General features: G+C 37.3%; 2 protein-coding genes across 3 annotated transcripts; both read right to left on the bottom strand.

Moving 5' to 3' along the window:
- Nucleotides 1-190: 190 nt before the first annotated feature.
- Nucleotides 191-8,731, bottom strand: spag7 (sperm associated antigen 7). Its single transcript, XM_079419121.1, has 7 exons — nucleotides 8,618-8,731; nucleotides 8,042-8,109; nucleotides 7,865-7,953; nucleotides 7,511-7,595; nucleotides 2,524-2,613; nucleotides 1,448-1,604; nucleotides 191-1,051 (listed from the first exon to the last, which is right to left on the bottom strand). Exons 1-7 carry the CDS (start codon nucleotides 8,700-8,702, stop codon nucleotides 927-929), a joined length of 699 nt encoding a protein of 232 aa, XP_079275247.1. The 5' UTR covers nucleotides 8,703-8,731; the 3' UTR covers nucleotides 191-926.
- Nucleotides 8,732-9,176: 445 nt separating this feature from the next.
- slc25a11 (solute carrier family 25 member 11) lies at nucleotides 9,177-16,953 on the bottom strand. Of its 2 annotated transcripts, none has more exons than XM_079419109.1 (8): nucleotides 16,728-16,953; nucleotides 14,760-14,912; nucleotides 14,206-14,412; nucleotides 13,305-13,395; nucleotides 12,531-12,621; nucleotides 12,314-12,413; nucleotides 11,753-11,804; nucleotides 9,177-9,923 (listed from the first exon to the last, which is right to left on the bottom strand). In XM_079419109.1, the coding sequence occupies exons 1-8, from the start codon at nucleotides 16,808-16,810 to the stop codon at nucleotides 9,768-9,770; spliced, it is 933 nt and encodes a 310-aa protein (XP_079275235.1). In that variant the 5' UTR covers nucleotides 16,811-16,953; the 3' UTR covers nucleotides 9,177-9,767. The 2 variants fall into 2 exon arrangements, with proteins under 2 accessions (XP_079275235.1, XP_079275236.1); XM_079419110.1 differs by having other exon boundaries at nucleotides 16,622-16,928.
- Nucleotides 16,954-17,520: the final 567 nt, after the last annotated feature.

The following is a 17,520-nucleotide window of genomic DNA, read 5'->3' as shown; positions in this document are numbered from 1 at the left end:
ATGGAACTGCCAAGGCGAAATTAACTAAAATAAACAGAAAAAAATGTATTTTTTTTATATAGAATAAGGTTTAAAAAATTCAGTGAATATAACAATTTGATAAAAATGTCAATGTAAAATGAAGTAACATAAATAAGTGTTTTTAAGAATTATTGTAGGAAAAAAAATAAAGGGTCAAATAAAACAAATTCTATGACACTACACAATTGTATTTTATTTGTTTGATCTAGTCCATACACACAAGCACATAATGATTCACAGCTCAGCTGTGAGCCATCATAAATGGACAAAATGTGTGAGCAATGGATTAGATGCTATACAGTATATGCTTATTAGAACTATAAGAGAATGCTTATTGGAATAGGCTTATAAACTGCATGCAACACCTGTACATAAGACAAGGAGCACTTAAAATTGTCCACAACCACATTTATTTAAAACAAAGCAAATAAACAGTAACGAGAAACAACTACTAGTTTAAGGACATAAACTTAAAATGAACATTAAAACGGCCATGGAGTCAAACATACATACAGTTATGTCAAGGCAATAAATATGACTGTTTAAGCAATTTATGCAAATGAAAACTATTCTAAGACCAACTGTGACTTTACTTTAAAAAGAGCCATTATATCACCATGCCAAAATACAAAGGATTTTTCAATATTAAACACCACGTTTCGGTTTATTCTCATAATGATGTCTAAAAACACATTATTTGGGACAGTAATATAGAGGTGAAAGTATTTTTGAACAGTGCGGTTATCCTGTGGCAGTTTTGGACTGCCTTTATGTGCATGACAATTCATCTTTATCAAACCCTGCTGTTCATGTAAAACATTGTTATAGGAGTAAAATACTGTTCAATCACTCTTCTGTTGTGCATAACGACTGATCATATACAAACACATACACACACACTGCTCTCACACACTGCTGCCGCTGCCGCTGCCAGTGGCTTCCTCCTCGCCTTTCTTCAGTCTTTTTTTGGCTCTAATCTCGTTCATGGCTTCCTCAATGGAGCGAGTGTCTCTCTTATTGGCCACAGGGACTGTAACAACAAGACAACAGACATGATTCTAAAAATCAAGGCAAAAGCTGCGTCCTCTGGTGGTCGCATTTGTTGGCCGCATAGAACAAAATTACAGTATTTTACACCCCACGAGGAATAACGGCCAGTTTTACTACCATTACTTTTCTTAAAAGAGACGTATAGCCTTGCAGTGTTTCAACATGTAATGTTGTGCATTGGGCAGTCATAACTTTTTTTTTTTCTTTCAGATCCCATTGTTCTGTCTCACTATCCTGCTGCAAAAAAGTAATGCCTTTTTACTTTGGTGTTTTTCCTGTTTGACTTTATAGTCCCTTATGCTACTAAATATGTATGCCTTTGTTCGTTTAATCATTATTTAGGGGATACAATCTGGACGATTAGAATTATACTCACCACAGCCATATGTCTGGTTGGCTTGAAGCGTGTGGGCGGCATCTTTAGCAGCAGATGTTCCAATCAGATGGCTGTATTTGTCTCTGTAGTTTGAATTGGGTGACGCAGGCCTCTTCTGAGTGTGACTGGCCTCTTCCATCTCCAGTGCAGCCCGTTCCTGAAGAGTGCAGTAAAACAGTTACCCAACTTAAATATGGTGTTCTGAGTAGTAAAATAAAAGATATTCTATTAGGCAGACTAACAGAAATATTAACTCAAAGCAAAGCGCTAAGATTATGAAACGACTTTCTCTCCTTATCTTACTTCTTTGAGGTTTTGAACTTTGATGTTCTTGCACAGTATTCTGGATAGAGCCCTGCATTTCGGCCCAGGCCCGATGGGCCCTGACTTTTTTACGCCCCTACGGCCGGGCTTCGGGCCAATTTTCACGTCAGAATTCAGATGCGGGCCAGGCCTCGGGCCTATTTTAGGTCTCTTCTTATTTTTATATTTTAGACATCCATGATGAAAAAAACTGCCGCACTGGTGGAAACAACAGGAGACCGTGCTGCCGCGACTGAGAGCAGCTCGATGGTGTTTAGTGACCCGCAGCAGCAGCAGCGAGCGCAAGTGACTTCAGCACAGCTGAAGAGTTCTGCGTTCAAATGCACACAATAGGCTAAAGCTTGCCGCAAAGCCCCAGCAAACATAACCATGAATGTGTCCACGGGAAATAGTAAGGAGATATTTGAATTATTTACTAATAAACTAGTTACCGCTCGTTACTTTAAAAAACAAAAACTTAGGACGTATTACTATTTAACGAACAAAAATGCTCCAAACTTTTCTCTAAATTAACTTAATAAAAAAGCGAAACGAAATATAATCATTTTGCCATTACATACAAAATTGAACTATTTTAATAGCTGAAACAGTAGTATAAGCTGTTTTGGGAGAAGGGCGAAAAAGTCGGAATCGGGCCGGTAATTCTGATAAGCTGTCGGACACGGGCCAGGCTAGGACCTGAGGGTCTCGGGCCAGGGCCGGGCTACGGCCTAAATTTGAAGCCCGTGCAGGGCTCTTATTCTGGATCTTACCTTTAGCCGACGTCTCTCCTCAGCTTTCTGCGGGTCCCACTCCTCACCCTTCCGATAAGCCTCCAGTTCTTCATCTGATGGCGCAAACTCCTATATAACAAAACACACACTCAATCAAACACACTAAACATGCAGAGAACACCACAGGCTAGAGGAGAACTGGTCCTCTAAGGGAGTTTGGCTTTTCCTGTTGTATTTTTTTCCTCCATTTCTTGGCTCCTTGCCACTGTCGCCTTTTGGCTTGCTCAGTTGGGGTTTAAAAGACCACTGATACTTAGGCTGATCATACACGGGGCAACTTTTTGAGCAATGCTGCTGGGGAACTTTGGTTAATGTCGTCAACGGGCAACCAGGTGAGGCACAGGCAGTAGCCCCTCACTACAGAACAGAACCTCAGATCCAGGGGACAGGGTTGGATCCACATCTAGGGGGTGGAGATGGGTAGGTTTAGGGGTGGGGATGGGTGGGTTTAGGGATCAGGGGGTGGAGACGGGTAGGTTTAGGTATATGTAAGGTGGGAGGAGTTGGATCTAGATCCAACCACGACCCCTGGATCTTGTGTTCTGCAGTGAGGATCATCTCGGCACAGGGCCCACGACCGATTTAAAGTATCCAGATAGAAATTTGTTATCCATTTTCAGTGGGAAAGTACCCAAGCAACACTGCTCAAAAAAAGTTGCCCGGTGTATCATCAGCCTTAGTAACATTATCTATTTGACTGCACTGACAACATCGAGAGAGGAAAAAAAAAAAAAGTCAAATGTTAAACTGATTTGAGCTGAACGACGTCACATTTGTCTGTTGTAGAGCTGGTTTACAGATGAAGTAGTTTCATAATAGATTTCATCGTTTATTAACACCATTTATTAAAATACCACTGCTGATTTATGCTTCATGTTATACCTAAAATCACTGTGGTAAACTGTTATTTCAGTATAATTTATATACTATTAAAGTATTTGAGTCAGCTTTTGTATTTTTAGTATTCATTTTAATTTTAGCAATATTTTGTACTTTTGTCATTTTTGTCCCAGCTTTAATTCGTTTTTTTTATTTCAGTTTTAGTAAAAATATTTTTGTACATCAGCTCAATCTTATTTCATTTAGTTGCCAAGGAAACATTTCTAATTTTCATTTATGTTCCTTTTAAAGGGATAGTTCACTTAAAAAATGAAAATTCTTTAATTAATTACTCACCCTCATATTGTTAATTAGTCACCCTCATACTCACCCTGTAACACCTTTGTTTATCTTCAGAACACAAATTAACACATTTTTGATGAAATCCAAAAGCTTTCTGACCCTGCATAGACAGCAATGCAACTGACACGTTCAAAGCCCAGAAAGGTAGTAAGGACATTGTTAAAATAGTCCATGTGACATCATTGGTTCAACCGAAATGTTATGAAGCGAGAATACTTTGTGTGCAAAGAAAACAAAAATACCTTTGTTATTAACAACTATTGAACAATTTCTTCTCTTCCCTGTCAGTTTTGTGTGCGTTTACAACAATATCACATTGCATGCGTGTGCATTCCTCTGCTTGTAAACAAGGCGCAGTGCATCCAGGTTCGACGTCAGAATGCCGGCTTGTGCATCAGCAGCACCACACACGTGTCATGGTGCTCTCATGAACGCGCGTCAAAGACTGATGCGGAAGAGAAGAAATTGTTGATTAAAGTAGTTATTTTGGTTTCTTTGCACACAAAAATTATTCTCGTAACTTCATAAACTTAAGGTTGAACCACTGATGTCACATGGACTATTTTAACAATGTTCTTACTATCTTTGGGCCTCAAATGTGGTAGTTGCTTTCTTAACAACCACAACTATAACGATAAAGGCACAGAGAAATTATATCGTTGGAATCACTTGCAGAACGATTTTTTTTCCAGCTGATGAATGATACAAACATTGACAGCCAATCAGAATCAATCCTGTTATAACGAGCTGGAGAATTTAAAGCGGCAGACGCGCGTGCGCTTAGAATAAACAGATTATATAATTTCCTGGTGGGGACGCTAATATCGTTATCTTTATAGTTATCGTTCTTGGTGTTTGGAACAACATGAGGGTGAGAAATTAATGACAAAATTTTCATATTTGGGTGAACTATCCCTTTAAGCATATATCTAATAACTACATTGAATTAACATTAAGCTGAATAATGACATTACTGTATTTTTTCAGAATTTTAAGGCTACGTCCACACGAAGCCAGAGCTTTCCCTATCCAATCTTTTTTCCCCCCTCGTCTCAAGAAATATTTGCATCCACATGAAACCGACACAAAACAATGTAGTATCCATGCCACACCAGCATCTGTTGCTGTAATTCTGCCACAGAGATACACTAAAAATGGAGAAGACGACTTGTACTATGCGCATAAACCTTGCGTGCGGTATACACACGAACATGGAACAATACATTTATTAATCTGTATTAATGTTAGTTAATAAAAAGACAATCTTTCAGTGTTTGTTCATGTTTTTGTTGCTGTTACATGACGTAGCAGTGTCTGACTAAGGGCGAGACGTGGGCTGATGACAATTTCAGAAAATATACGGATTGGCTGTACACACGAAAATTCAAGGGCATCCTTTTCAGATTTATCCACTCTGGGACTCGGTTTCAAAAAAAATATCGGTTTTGCATTAGGTCAGCACTTCGCGCATATGGAGTTCCCTGGGATGCACAATTACCTGTACATCCCTTGCGGAAAGTAATTCACCCCACTGATAATTCTGTTATTTCTGCTTCAATTATTTACTCTTTTCTACTCAAACCATGCAAACCATTATCCATAACAACTATCTGGTCTAAGGATATCAGTGGTGACTTACAAACTTTATTTTCTGATCAAATTTGGGAGACAATCACATCATCCTCAAAAAACCCAAATCATCAGATGATCCATTGGAAATTACTACACAGACTCTATTTGTCCCCTTTAAAACGCTTCTATATGCATGTGTCACCTTCCTCAAATTGCAATTTATGTCCGCAGGGGGCACTCGGTACATATTTACATTTGCTTTGGGAATGCTCTGCACTTTCTCCTTTCTGGTCTCAGCTTGCTCATGACATATTCCTATTAGAAAAGGATGTGGTTTTGACTCCAGATCTTTTCTTCTTAAATTATTTTTCTGAATTGGCTCTGTCTCCGCAACAGAGAAACTTACTTTTAGCTGCTCTCACTGCTGCAAAGAAAATGATAGTCAGTTGCCAGAGGTGGAAAGTAACGAATTACATTTACTCGCGTTACTGTAATTGAGTAGCTTTTTTGTGTACTTCTACTTTTTAAAGTAATTTTTAAAATCTGTCATTTTACTTTAGTATATTTTGTTTGAAGTATTGTACTTCGCTACATTTTAAAACACATTAAGTAATGGGCAGGGGAACAAACTAGCGCTAAAATCACAAGAAAAATGCAGACGGACAAGACAGGCGTTATGGTGCAGACCCAGCTGAAAACGAATCCCCGTCGTATTCGGCTGAAGTTGAACTTGAAGGAAATGAAGTGAACCCCTGGCCATGTTTATGCTCTATTATGCGGTGTAAGCTGTGTTTGCCTAGGAAGAGCAAACTAGCATCTTATGAAATCTCAACATCAACCCTTCGCAAGCATGTAGAGGTAAGCTAAATACTTGCATCGTTGCACTGCTGGTTACAATGAAGCTTTGACAGTTTAGCAAAAGGTTCTGCACAAATTAGCCAAAAAGACAATGGTGCAGGGTGTGCGAAATATATCGTCTGCGATAATATCGTAATTTTTGCTTTAACGATGGGCAATTTGACATAATCAGTATTTTGCCAAAAACCAAACAAGTCTGCCATGAAGTCTAGTAGATTAGACTAGTGCATTCATGCATTTAGAGTGCGCATCTTTCACTGCGTGATTCGGTCTGATAAAATGCATTTAGAATGATCACAAAGTTGAAGATATAGGAGCAGAAAATGTATATATTTATATAATTTCATATAGTAAATCAATATCACACGAAGTTTGATTTTTTTGTTTTTATAATGCATTCATGTCCTGCATTAAACAGTGTGTAACTACATCTAAATGCCACTTCAGATGAAGCCTCTGTGTTTCCTCTGCATTGCAAAGAAAAATTTTGCTGATACTGATTTAATTTGCCTGGTAACAGCCCAAATGTCTTATTATTCTAAACTGATTCCTTTAATTAAAGACAACTAGTTTGACATTTATAGGCCTCAAACTCAGTTCCTGGAGGGCTGCAGCCCTGCAGAGTTTAGTTCCAACCCTGCTCCAACACACAAACCATGTAGTTTTCAAATAAACCTAAATTATTAGATTAGCTGGATCAGGTGTGTTTAATTAGGGTTATATCTAAACTGTGCAAGGCTGTGGCCCTCCAGGAACTGAGTTTGAGACCCTTAGCCTATCCCATTTTTACCCCCCTCCCACTGTTAAAATGTAACTAAGTAATTTTTACTATGAGTACATTTTAAATTAGCTACTTTTTTACTTTTACTTGAGAAGATTTTTAGACTGGTACTTTTACTTGTACTTAAGTCAAATTTAATTAATGCCTAGTGGGTGGGGGGTATGACTGCAGTCTAGATTGGAATTGGTGTGTTGTGTTTTGTGCTATCCTGAACTGACTGGCAATAAAATAATTGTTCACAAAAAATATATATATATATCGGTTTCACTCTCCCAAAACGCCGGATCCGCCTGGATGAAACGCCTATACGATACTAAATGTATGTGTATACAGCTAAACGCGTCTCCGTGTGGATGGGGCCTAAGTCATTTCATAATTGTTGCGTTTTGCAAAATTAACAGTTATTGTCTATTTCTTACTGTCAAGCTGCTTTGGAACAATCTGTATTATATAAAGCGCTATATAAATAAATATGAAAACAGAATGAAAACTTTTCATTATAAAGAACACTAAACACAAGGAAACACATTTACAAAGATCCTTGTGAGAGGAAACTGTGCAATGTATACTAACCTTTTTAAACAGCATGACATATCTGCTCTCTTCATCCTCACCAAAAGAAAATGATGTCAGTCCAGCCACCTCAGCCACATCATGCCTAAGACAGATGGAGGTGTTTAGCATGAACTGTACGGTACACAGGAAAACAGGTAGTCCTGCCTTAAACTCATGCCACTGGTTAAACCAGTAGTTGAAAGAGAGCAGTGAACAGCAGTACATATTTAAAATAAAACTTATTCTAACATTATTTACATTGCACTTTTGTAAACCACAGCTGATAATATTAGTCTGGAGAACCTAAACCAAGACAATGAACTTGACAATCTGAAATATCTTGATACTAATGTAACACGGTGTTGAACTCACAATATGCTTCTCTCGATCTTGCCCATTGGGTTATATTTCTTCTTCTGCAGTGCGCTGTCCTGAATGAACTCTGACACCTCCTTCTCCATCTAATGGAAAACCACATTGATTTTCAGAAACAAACGCTCCTGTCACAAGATCATGTTTATGTGGGACAAATAAAGTCATAAATTATACCTTTTTCCTAAACTCTGCTTTCTTTCTCTTCTCATCCTCCTCAATCTTCTTCAGTCTGGCAGCTTGTTCTGCACAGTAACAGTAAGAGAGGAATCAGAATACATCATAAAATTAGAAAAATTATGTCTTATGTACCACATGTATGTGAACTGTCAGTGAATTTAATAAATACATTATTAAACGTTGTCATTGTTTATGACAATGCTGTTGCTACAGTAAAGCTCAGCTATTATTGCATGACTTCCTCCTGTTTTTGCTCATTTTGACAGTCACTTTGCATAAAAGCGTGTGTTCATCAACACAAAGCACGGTCTATTCATGAAGCAATTTAATAAATCGCATGTATAATATGAAATAAACAAACCAACTGTGACGTCTAGACGGGCAAACATTCAGAAACATGACGTATGTACTCGCGTCTATCATTTCTCAGGCGGTGATTGGCTCTTTATTACAGCGCTAGTGTCGCAGATGGCACGCGGATATTTCTCAAGTTTCACTTGGAAACCTACAAGCACGCCCAGGTTCATTTTCTGGACTATAAGGAAGTGTATTTGTAGGATTAAAACTTTCTACCTCTAGCTTTCCGTCGGCTTTCTTGGTCGTGAACGGTTGGAGGTTTTTCCATCGAGCTCAAGATCGAGCCCAGGAGGTCCGCCATCTTTGGACTATCTAATTTTCACCGGAAGCTCGCTGCATGCTGCGTTCATGAGATGGCATTATGGGTAATGTCGTCCAACCACAGGATTCATTGTCATTGAGACGCTCGCTGTATTTGGATTAGTTTGATCTTCAGATATATATTCATTTATATTCGTTTTTTTTGTGTGTGCATGTCAAACCGTTTCATGTAATGGACTAGTTGTATTCAGATTGCATAATTTGTTTGTTGTTTCTGCATAGCAAGCAAATGAGAAACAACACAATGGTCAGTCTTAAGTTCTTTACTTGATGAAAGTTACAATAGCAGGATTAAAAAAAAAAAAAAAGCTGGGCTGTTTGATTGATACTGCTCTTCATTAAAAACAAAAATACTCAAAAATATCAAGTTGTGTCTAATTTCGTAGCTCCTCAAACCAGAAAATGAATTCTGAAATACCTTATTATATCATTCAATACATCACAACAAGCTATATGGTGTGGTGGTGGCCTTTACACACCACATTATCTTTATTACAACACAATTTCCAGTTAATTGTGCTCAAAGTTAGCAAACATAAAATGTTCACTGCAAAGCAGTCCTTTATGGTAGGACATAGGGTGGATTGGGATCACAGGTATTTTGCTCTCTGTGTTGGTAAGAATTATTATGAAATAAAAAGAAAATCTTCTATGATTTCACTCAGAATACAGATTCTGCGTCTGTATTCGTCACAACTAGTTCTGTGTCTGTATTCGTCACAACTACTTCTGTTGACAGGTCAGTACAGCTGTTGACCTTTAAGGAGGAAACATTTGTGTCATTTAAAACTAAAAGAGGGATATGACTGGTGTGAACAATCTCTTCATTCAATTCAAATGACAGTTTAGCTAGTCATTCTGTTTAAGATAAGAGTCCAAATTGTCTTCACAGTCACCACCACAGCAAAGGGTCACAACCCAGTTGGTAAAGTGGTTCTGTTACCAACAATCAAAAACGGAAACTATACTGGTAAACCGAATGTGGGAGAGAAACATAATGTGGAAATATGGCCTGTGCTGTCCACAGATGACCTTCAGGGCAAATCTAGGAGTCAAGGAAATAGATCTTGTAGAATTTGTTCATCTGCTCCAGGAAGATGAAGGTGAGAACTGTGTGTGGCCCGAGACGAGCGTAATAAGGAGTAAAACCCTTCCACAGACTGAAGAATCCTTCCTTCCTTATGACCGTCACCAATACATCCTGCAAAAAGAGAAAGAGAGAGTGAAAAAGAATGAGAGGGAGGGTGGATGTGTCAAAGACATGGAAAAAGAACAGAAATGGTGGTCTCTACCAAGTGTCATGCTGCTGCACTGCAGTGAATTCCACTAAAGTGAGCAGGGATGGACCGACCATACAAAGCAGTGGGACACCCGGTTATATACAAGGGTTTTAAAAGTAAAGTTCTGACATAGGGCCCATTTGAGCTACAGAGGTGGCCGTTTTTAATAGGCTACTTCCAAGTTATATCCTCAAATAATTAATCCATGACTTACACTTGTCTACTGTCTTTCAAACTCTCTGCTTACAAAAGTCATGAAAGAGATGAGATCCAAAGCCTGGTTTATATTTACATGTTAAGCATAATGAACATTTCTAGAGGTTTCATTGATACTATTGAAGCTACTATATAATACTGAATATAACGTATGCTGCTTGTTACAATAATATCAGATTGCAACAATGTATTCAATTTAATGGATAGTACGTTATTTTACCGGATATGCTCTTTTTAAATATTTCTAGTGAATGCAATCAGTTATTATTATAAACTAAAAAAAAAAAAAAAGCAAAACACTATTACAACAACAATTTTATATAATTGTAAAAACATGACAAATTTACAACTCCCCCACCTACAATCCCTGCCGGCCCGAGACTCGAACCCGCAACCTTTGGATTACGAGCCCGACTCTCTAACCATTAGGCCACAACTTCCCACCATACTGTAGAGTATATTAAGGGTTATTTCAGTGGAGATATGTACTGATAGGATATACTATACAGTTATTGTTAATATTCTGAATTAAGATTTTTCTTTGGTATATTTTGTTAATTTTAGTTAAAGTTTTAGTATTTTTGTTGCGTTTTATGTCACTTTTATTAGTTTTTGTTGCTTTTAAATACGTCTGCATTGTTCTTAATTTTTATTTCCGTTTTAGTTATTTCATGTCAAGTTAAACTAAATGAAAGAAAAATGTTACCTTGGAAACTAGCTGAATAAAAATAAAATACATTATTTTAGAACATTTATTTTATTTGAAGTAACAGTCCAGGTAAAACAGTCCATGTGACATCAGTGGCTCAACCATAATTTTACGAAGCTACGAGAATACTTTTTGTGCGCAAGGAAAATTACTGTTGAACCACTGATGTCACATGGACCGTTTTACCGATGTCCTTGCTCCTTTTCTGGGCCTAGGAACATTTCAGTTATGTTGCATATCATAAAAATATCTTCATTTGTGTTCTGAAAATGAACGGAAGTCTTACGGGTTTGGAACACGAGGGGGAGAAATTAATGACAATTTTCATTTTTGGGTGAACTATCCCTTTAACTATAACATAAATCTTATTTGTGTCACTGATTACATACTGATTCAGTGACAGTGTGCAAGCTACTGCATTTTACACAACTGTGCATTTTCAGCAAAACAGAATTATGAGTAGTTCTATGTTTGTGTCCCCATTGCCACAGAATCAGATAAAAAAAAAAAAGAAGCCCTTTGAAATTATGGTGGGGCTGACTATTGCACAACACAACCATAACACTGGAGCTGATATTGCCATGCCGTCCCGACCTGCTAATCACATTACTGTTGGTGCACTACTACCTACAACCCAGCGCAAATCAATTGTTAACCGTTTCCTCCAAGACAAGAGGTTTTACTGAAACTTGATCCACTTCTGACGTTCTCCCTGCATCAGTGTGACTGAAAGCTCACAACTCCAGCAGTCTGAGATCAGTTGCTTAAAACAGACAGTGTAACAGGGAAAAATAGCGAGAGATTGAGTACGAGTTGAAAACTTACCAAACCATTTTTGTACTCGGGCTTCCCATCAATCATTCTCATGTTCTGGATTCTTTTGAAAAGGAGGAGATACATGTCAGTCAGCATTAAATATTAAACTCAGTTTATACAGAAAACAAACAGAATCAGCAGGAAGACTTCTAATGTTTTGAGTCTTCTGTTTGAAGTCAGGTGCTTTTAATGGGAGAATCATTTGGTATGTGTAATCTTATCTTTTGTTCTTGATGATTACGGGCCTTTACTGCGATATAGGCCTAAATTTTGGTCATATCACCCTCATTCGCTATCATTTCATATATACAGACTGTGTATTCTGTGATATAAGCCATCTTTCTCTCTACATATGAGCAGAAGTATTAGTCTTTAAAAAAAAAAAAAAAACCTTATCAATTGTCAACTAGCATGCATACAATTCGGTAAACCACATAGCAAATAAATAGCAACAAACTATATAGCTAAATCTCTAACAGTATACACTTTATATCGTCTCCATAATATTGTCATACAACCCTATATCATAATTGTCTAGTAATAAATCACAGGAATTAAAGGTGATTATACCTGGTCTTAACAATGTCTACTGGCATGGAGGCAGCAGTGGTGACCAGTCCACTGATCATACTGGCACAGAAATGACACAGGATATCATCTCCGAAATATCCTGCACAGAACACAGAATGAGAGAGATGTTAAAGTTCACTGCAGTACATTTCAGTTTGATCTCTGTTCTACAACTCACTCATTCATTGTGACTGATCAGATAAAAGAGGGCTCATACCAGAGTCCAACAGTGCTTGTTTGGACTGGGAATATGAAGCAAGTTGGGCTGCGTTCACAACAACTGCTCTAGCCATGGTGGGTATGCAACCCTGCATTGAAAATTAAACAATACACATATCATTACATATACACAGGGTTTCTGCAGGCTTTATGAAGGTAAATTAAAGACTTTTTAAGACAGTGAAGAAAATTTATGGGAAAATCTGAAGGGAACACAATGTGTTTTCTCAATGTAAGTGTGTACATGACTAGGAAGCATACTGTATGAGTTATGTCAGCAAGCCTTAAAAGTATGAAAACACAACTTCATTCATATCTTCGTTCCTTTTTAATTCATTTCACAAAAAACAATAGCTTAAGCTTAACCTTTGCTCCAAAGTATCTTCCGATCACAGTAAAAACTGCTTACTTTTATTGCCTTGTTTTCAAGTGTCTAAAGATTCACTTGAAAATCAAAATGACATAAGATATAAGGTCTCTGAAGGATACTGAAGGAAATATCAATTTTTTTAAGTGAATGCAACATTTAATGCCATGACTTTATTAATTTAAGACTTTCAGCTCTGATTTAAGACATTTTAAGGCCTTCGTTTGTGCAAGAGATAATTAAGACCCCTTTAAGACCTACAAAAAAATCCATATATAAAGTTTCAGAATAGTACAGCAAACATACAGGAAAACACACACACACGGAATTGTAAGAATAGTAACAGTAACACACAAAACATGTTTACAAAAAACCACGTTCTAATTTAAGCTAACACACACTTACCCTCCAGAGTGTGGTGACTCCCTCCTCCCTAGTAATTCTGATGAGGGCATTAAAGACATTTGTGTAACCCCTCCTTTGATCTGGAGGCAACCTGGACAAGAAAGATAATGGTGGGAGTGATATGTTATTAATTGTTTTATTAGTTTAATAGAAAAAAAAGATCATGACAATATTAATATTTTGTTAAGTGTTATTTAAGTATTAAGTACCATTATAGTGTTTTTTGTTAAATTGAAAATATAAAAATAAAAGCTAAATCATCTTAAATTTGTGTTTATGTAATTTTATGTTTTTGTCCATTTTATTAGTTTTTTAAACATTATTTAAAATGTTTGTATTTTTAAATAAAACATTTTTATTCGATTTCGATTACCAAAACCATTTTTAATAGTTTTAGTTAACACTTACAATTCATTTTGGCATAATGTATAATCAATAATTCGCTTTTATTTTTTAATAGGCCAAAATTCTATTGTCAAGTCTATTGTTGTGGGATCATCCATTTCATGGAAACTTGCCCCTAAAATGGCACAACTTGGTTGGTTGTTCACATTACATGTCAAATAAACAATCTCTTTCTGTCTAAGGGAGCAGTTTTTGGTCAGAATGATACAAAAACTGTTTCACAAGTCTATAAGGACATGTCTTCAGAATTATCCTAAGAGTGTCTTAAAGACTGCTCCGGGTGTGTGTTCACGGTGTGTGTGTGTTCACTGCTGTGTGTGTGCACGTTGGATAGGTTAAATGCAGAGCACGAATTCCGAGTATGGGTCACCATACTTGGCCATATGTCACTTTACTACTTCTTCTAAAGCAGCAATGTTTGGTTAATTTTGTCACTTTTACGATTACAACCAATTTGTAAGAATGCTAAATATGGAGTGTAATCATATTCTTCTACCTCCCATCAGCCGTCATTCGAATAAGCGCCACCTCAGCTGGAGTCCCAACAAACGCCCCCGTGGCCCCAGCAGTCATTCCTATTAAAGCCTTCATGAAGAAGTTGGGAGGTGTGCCGTCTGCTTTGGACATGCGCTCAAACAGGACCGTGTAGATGCCCAATCGGGTCGTGGTATAGGTAGCCTGCCTCAACAGACCCGCAGAGAGTCTACAACGAAAAACACGGGAGAGAAGACAACAAAGCCGTGAAAACAATAAATGTGGTGTCAGACAACAATGAGATCAGATATGAATCAGATATAAACCTAATCAGATATTTACTGCTTGTGTAAAGCTATGGGCTCCATCTACAGTCACTCAGTAAGGATGTCCAGCTAGAGCTCCCTAGTCTCTCACATCCAGTGTCTGGTAAAATTAATCTTAAAAAAACAAAAAACATTCATTCAATAATTCATTCAGCTGTACTTGAACTGCAGTAAAACATTCCTGCCTTCTGAAAAGTCGACCTCTCTATCTACAACGCCCGCGTCAGTGTGTTGTGCCTCTCTTTCTTACCCAGTGTAGATACCACGGATGCCCTCGTTGCGAAGGATGCTGGTCACGGCATGGAAGCTGGTCTTGTACTCGCGAGCCTTTGAGCCCTGACCGCTCAACTGCATTCGGTTCTTCACCAGGTCCAGCGGCTGCACAAACACTGTGGCACCCATCCTGGAAGTCAGAACGAATTTGTATTAGCGAAATCATTTATTTAAAGTCTTGTATTAATCCTGATGGAATCGTATTCATATTAGCATCAAAATTTGGAACGAATCCTAAAGAAACCTACACTTAAAAAAATATGAGACTATTTTCACTAATAAAATGCTGGTAAATTTCACAAATAACTACAAAGAAATGCCAAGTATCACATTAAATTAAATGTGAAATTCTGAAGTGGAAAGACTAATAGTATTTTCTTGTAAAACATACTCCAATAATCTTTTTTTTTTTAGTGTAATATGAAATTTTCCAAATTATCCCCAATAATGGGGAAAACAATAAAATTGAAACTTTAAAAATAATTATAAAAGTAAAAAAATCTAGGAAGGAGACATTAAACCCTGTAGGAATTGAATTTTATCCTGTATGACCTAATTAGAAATCTCATTTAATCACATCAAGATCCTTTAAGACTATTTCCAAAAAATGATTGGAATTTATTATGATTTTAAAATAATAACAAGAGTGCTGCACACATCCTTTGAGAATATATTGACTAAGGATCACACACAGTTCCTACAACGAACAGCTGCCGTTTCTTTAACAAATGTCAAATCAAATCGATTTCCTTTTAAACTAGTGCATTTATGGTGTCCATTAGACATTGGTTCAGTTTAAACATGTAAGAGTATCACGCCTTTAATTTCTTCATGCAAGGACAACCAATATATGAAATAGCATCGATTTATAGATCTTATGTTTGTTTCAGAGTCCATGTGTTAAAGTCCCATCTTATGTCAAAATTATTATATATTTTTCATACATTTTCTTAGATTTAAAAAATGTCCCCATAAATATTAAATGGTTTATGTTTAGATTATTAGTTTTAAAAAATTACGTATTATTTTAAGGATGGAATTCAATGCTTAAAACCATACTTTTTCAATCAGCTATAAGTGTACAGAATATTGCTAAAGATTTTATCATTTAAATTGATTCAAATTTAAATTAAATATAAAAAAACAAACAAAACAAAAAAACACTCAATTTAAAGATGTTTCTGGATAAACTAGTGGGTGTTTTTTCAGTTCTGACTACTTTTGCCATAATTCACACTCACATGAGTTTAATTTGGCTACCAACAACGTAAAGTGCATATATATCCACTACACGTGATTTTTATAATTTTTGTCATTTCAACAAACGTCAGCTGCTCATCATGTAATGGCACTTAATGATAAATCAGATTTTGTCTAACTAAAGCTAATTTTCTAGTTTTCTCTTTTAAATAATCTTGTAAATTAAATCATACGGAGCCTGTTCACATTTCCAGGGTTCTCAGAAGCAGAGATAATCATACAAAACTGAAGTAGTGGTAAATAAGAAACCAGAGCCATTTTATATTATTTTCCCATTTGCAACAAAAGCACAAGAAAAATCCACTATTGTTTTTTGTGACTTAGAAAGATTGATTACAGCAGTTAGTTAACACAAAGTACAGTATTATATAAGAAAATGCAAGAGTTTAGGAACAAGTTCTAACAGGAATTCCTCAGTGACAGCAGATCAAACCCATGCACTGTGACATTTAAACTGAAGTTCAGATTGTCACGGGGTTACCAGGCTTCCTCTGGGCCTGCAAACATTCACAACAGAACTGACAGAAAGACTAAAGATAATTCATAACACTACATAAACGCTTTTTGCTTTTTACTTGCCTAGCGAATAACTAATGGCCCTTATGAATAACCCTCCATCAAATTGGTCATTCGGTTGAAGCCCATGCAACAGAGAGCTCCGTTGCATGTATGGGCGCATACGTACCCAGCCAAGCCACCGAAGAGAAATTTAATAGATTTGGGCGAGGTTTTGGGCCTGGGTTTGGCCGTGTCCGTTGCGGCTGCCATGGCTGCAGTGCTGGTTTGGGTTTCTGGAGGACCTTCGCTTCTGCCGCTCCGCTGATATACGGCTGCTACTGTGTACAGCAAGGTGACTCGCCTGGACTGCGCACGTCAAGCGGAACACGCCTGGACCAATCACATACGAGATTTCAGTCGCGGTGCCGAGCACGTAAGTGACGTGGGAGTCCTCGTGTAATTTCTCTTAAAGAGACAGACACGTCCTTTAACTTTAACGGTGGGATTAATCCGACGTGATGAAGTGGGAAACAATGTGTTTGCAAATTTGAAGAGTTTGCTGCAGAACAAGACTCTGATTGGTGTGGTTTGCCCAGCACACATATTGAATAGTTGTGTTCATCATGGTGCAGACACAATAGAGGCTGACCTTGAGAATATCATGTTTAAAATCTACTTCCACATTTACACTGTGCGCACTGAGAACCTAAAGGAGTACAGTGATTTTGTTGACATTGAGTACAGGAGGATGCTTTCTCACAGCAAGACAAGGTGGCTGTCATTGTTCCCAGGCATTGAGAGGATGCTACAGATGTTTCCAGCTTTAAAGGCATTCTTTCTGTCACAGCAAAAGCCACCCATAGTGAGAAGGTTTTTGAAAATGACTTCAGTGAGATCTACCTGTGGCACATGCACTCACTCATGTCTGTGTTCTACACCTACATTCAACAAATGGTAAAGGAGAACAACTCCATCATGGA

The sequence above is a fragment of the Barbus barbus genome (genome assembly GCF_936440315.1).
Source record: "Barbus barbus genome assembly, chromosome: 6".
Lineage (NCBI taxonomy): Eukaryota > Metazoa > Chordata > Actinopteri > Cypriniformes > Cyprinidae > Barbus > Barbus barbus.
This window is presented reverse-complemented; position numbering and strand designations above follow the sequence as displayed.

Bases quoted from the DNA above. Each gene is read 5' to 3' on its own strand.
- spag7 (XM_079419121.1), bottom strand. From the start codon at position 8,702: ATGGCGGACCTCCTGGGCTCGATCTTGAGCTCGATGGAAAAACCTCCA. The intron at 7,954-8,041 runs GTATAATTTATG...GTTTTCCATTAG, and splicing joins AAGCAGAGTTTAGGAAAAAG to ATGGAGAAGGAGGTGTCAGA. The intron at 7,596-7,864 runs GTGAGTTCAACA...CATCTGTCTTAG, and splicing joins AAGATCGAGAGAAGCATATT to GCATGATGTGGCTGAGGTGG.
- slc25a11 (XM_079419109.1), bottom strand. From the start codon at position 16,810: ATGGCAGCCGCAACGGACACGGCCAAACCCAGGCCCAAAACCTCGCCC. The intron at 14,913-16,727 runs GTACGTATGCGC...TCTGACTTCCAG, and splicing joins CTCTTCGGTGGCTTGGCTGG to GATGGGTGCCACAGTGTTTG. The intron at 12,414-12,530 runs GTATGAGCCCTC...TGTTCTGTGCAG, and splicing joins ACAAGCACTGTTGGACTCTG to GATATTTCGGAGATGATATC.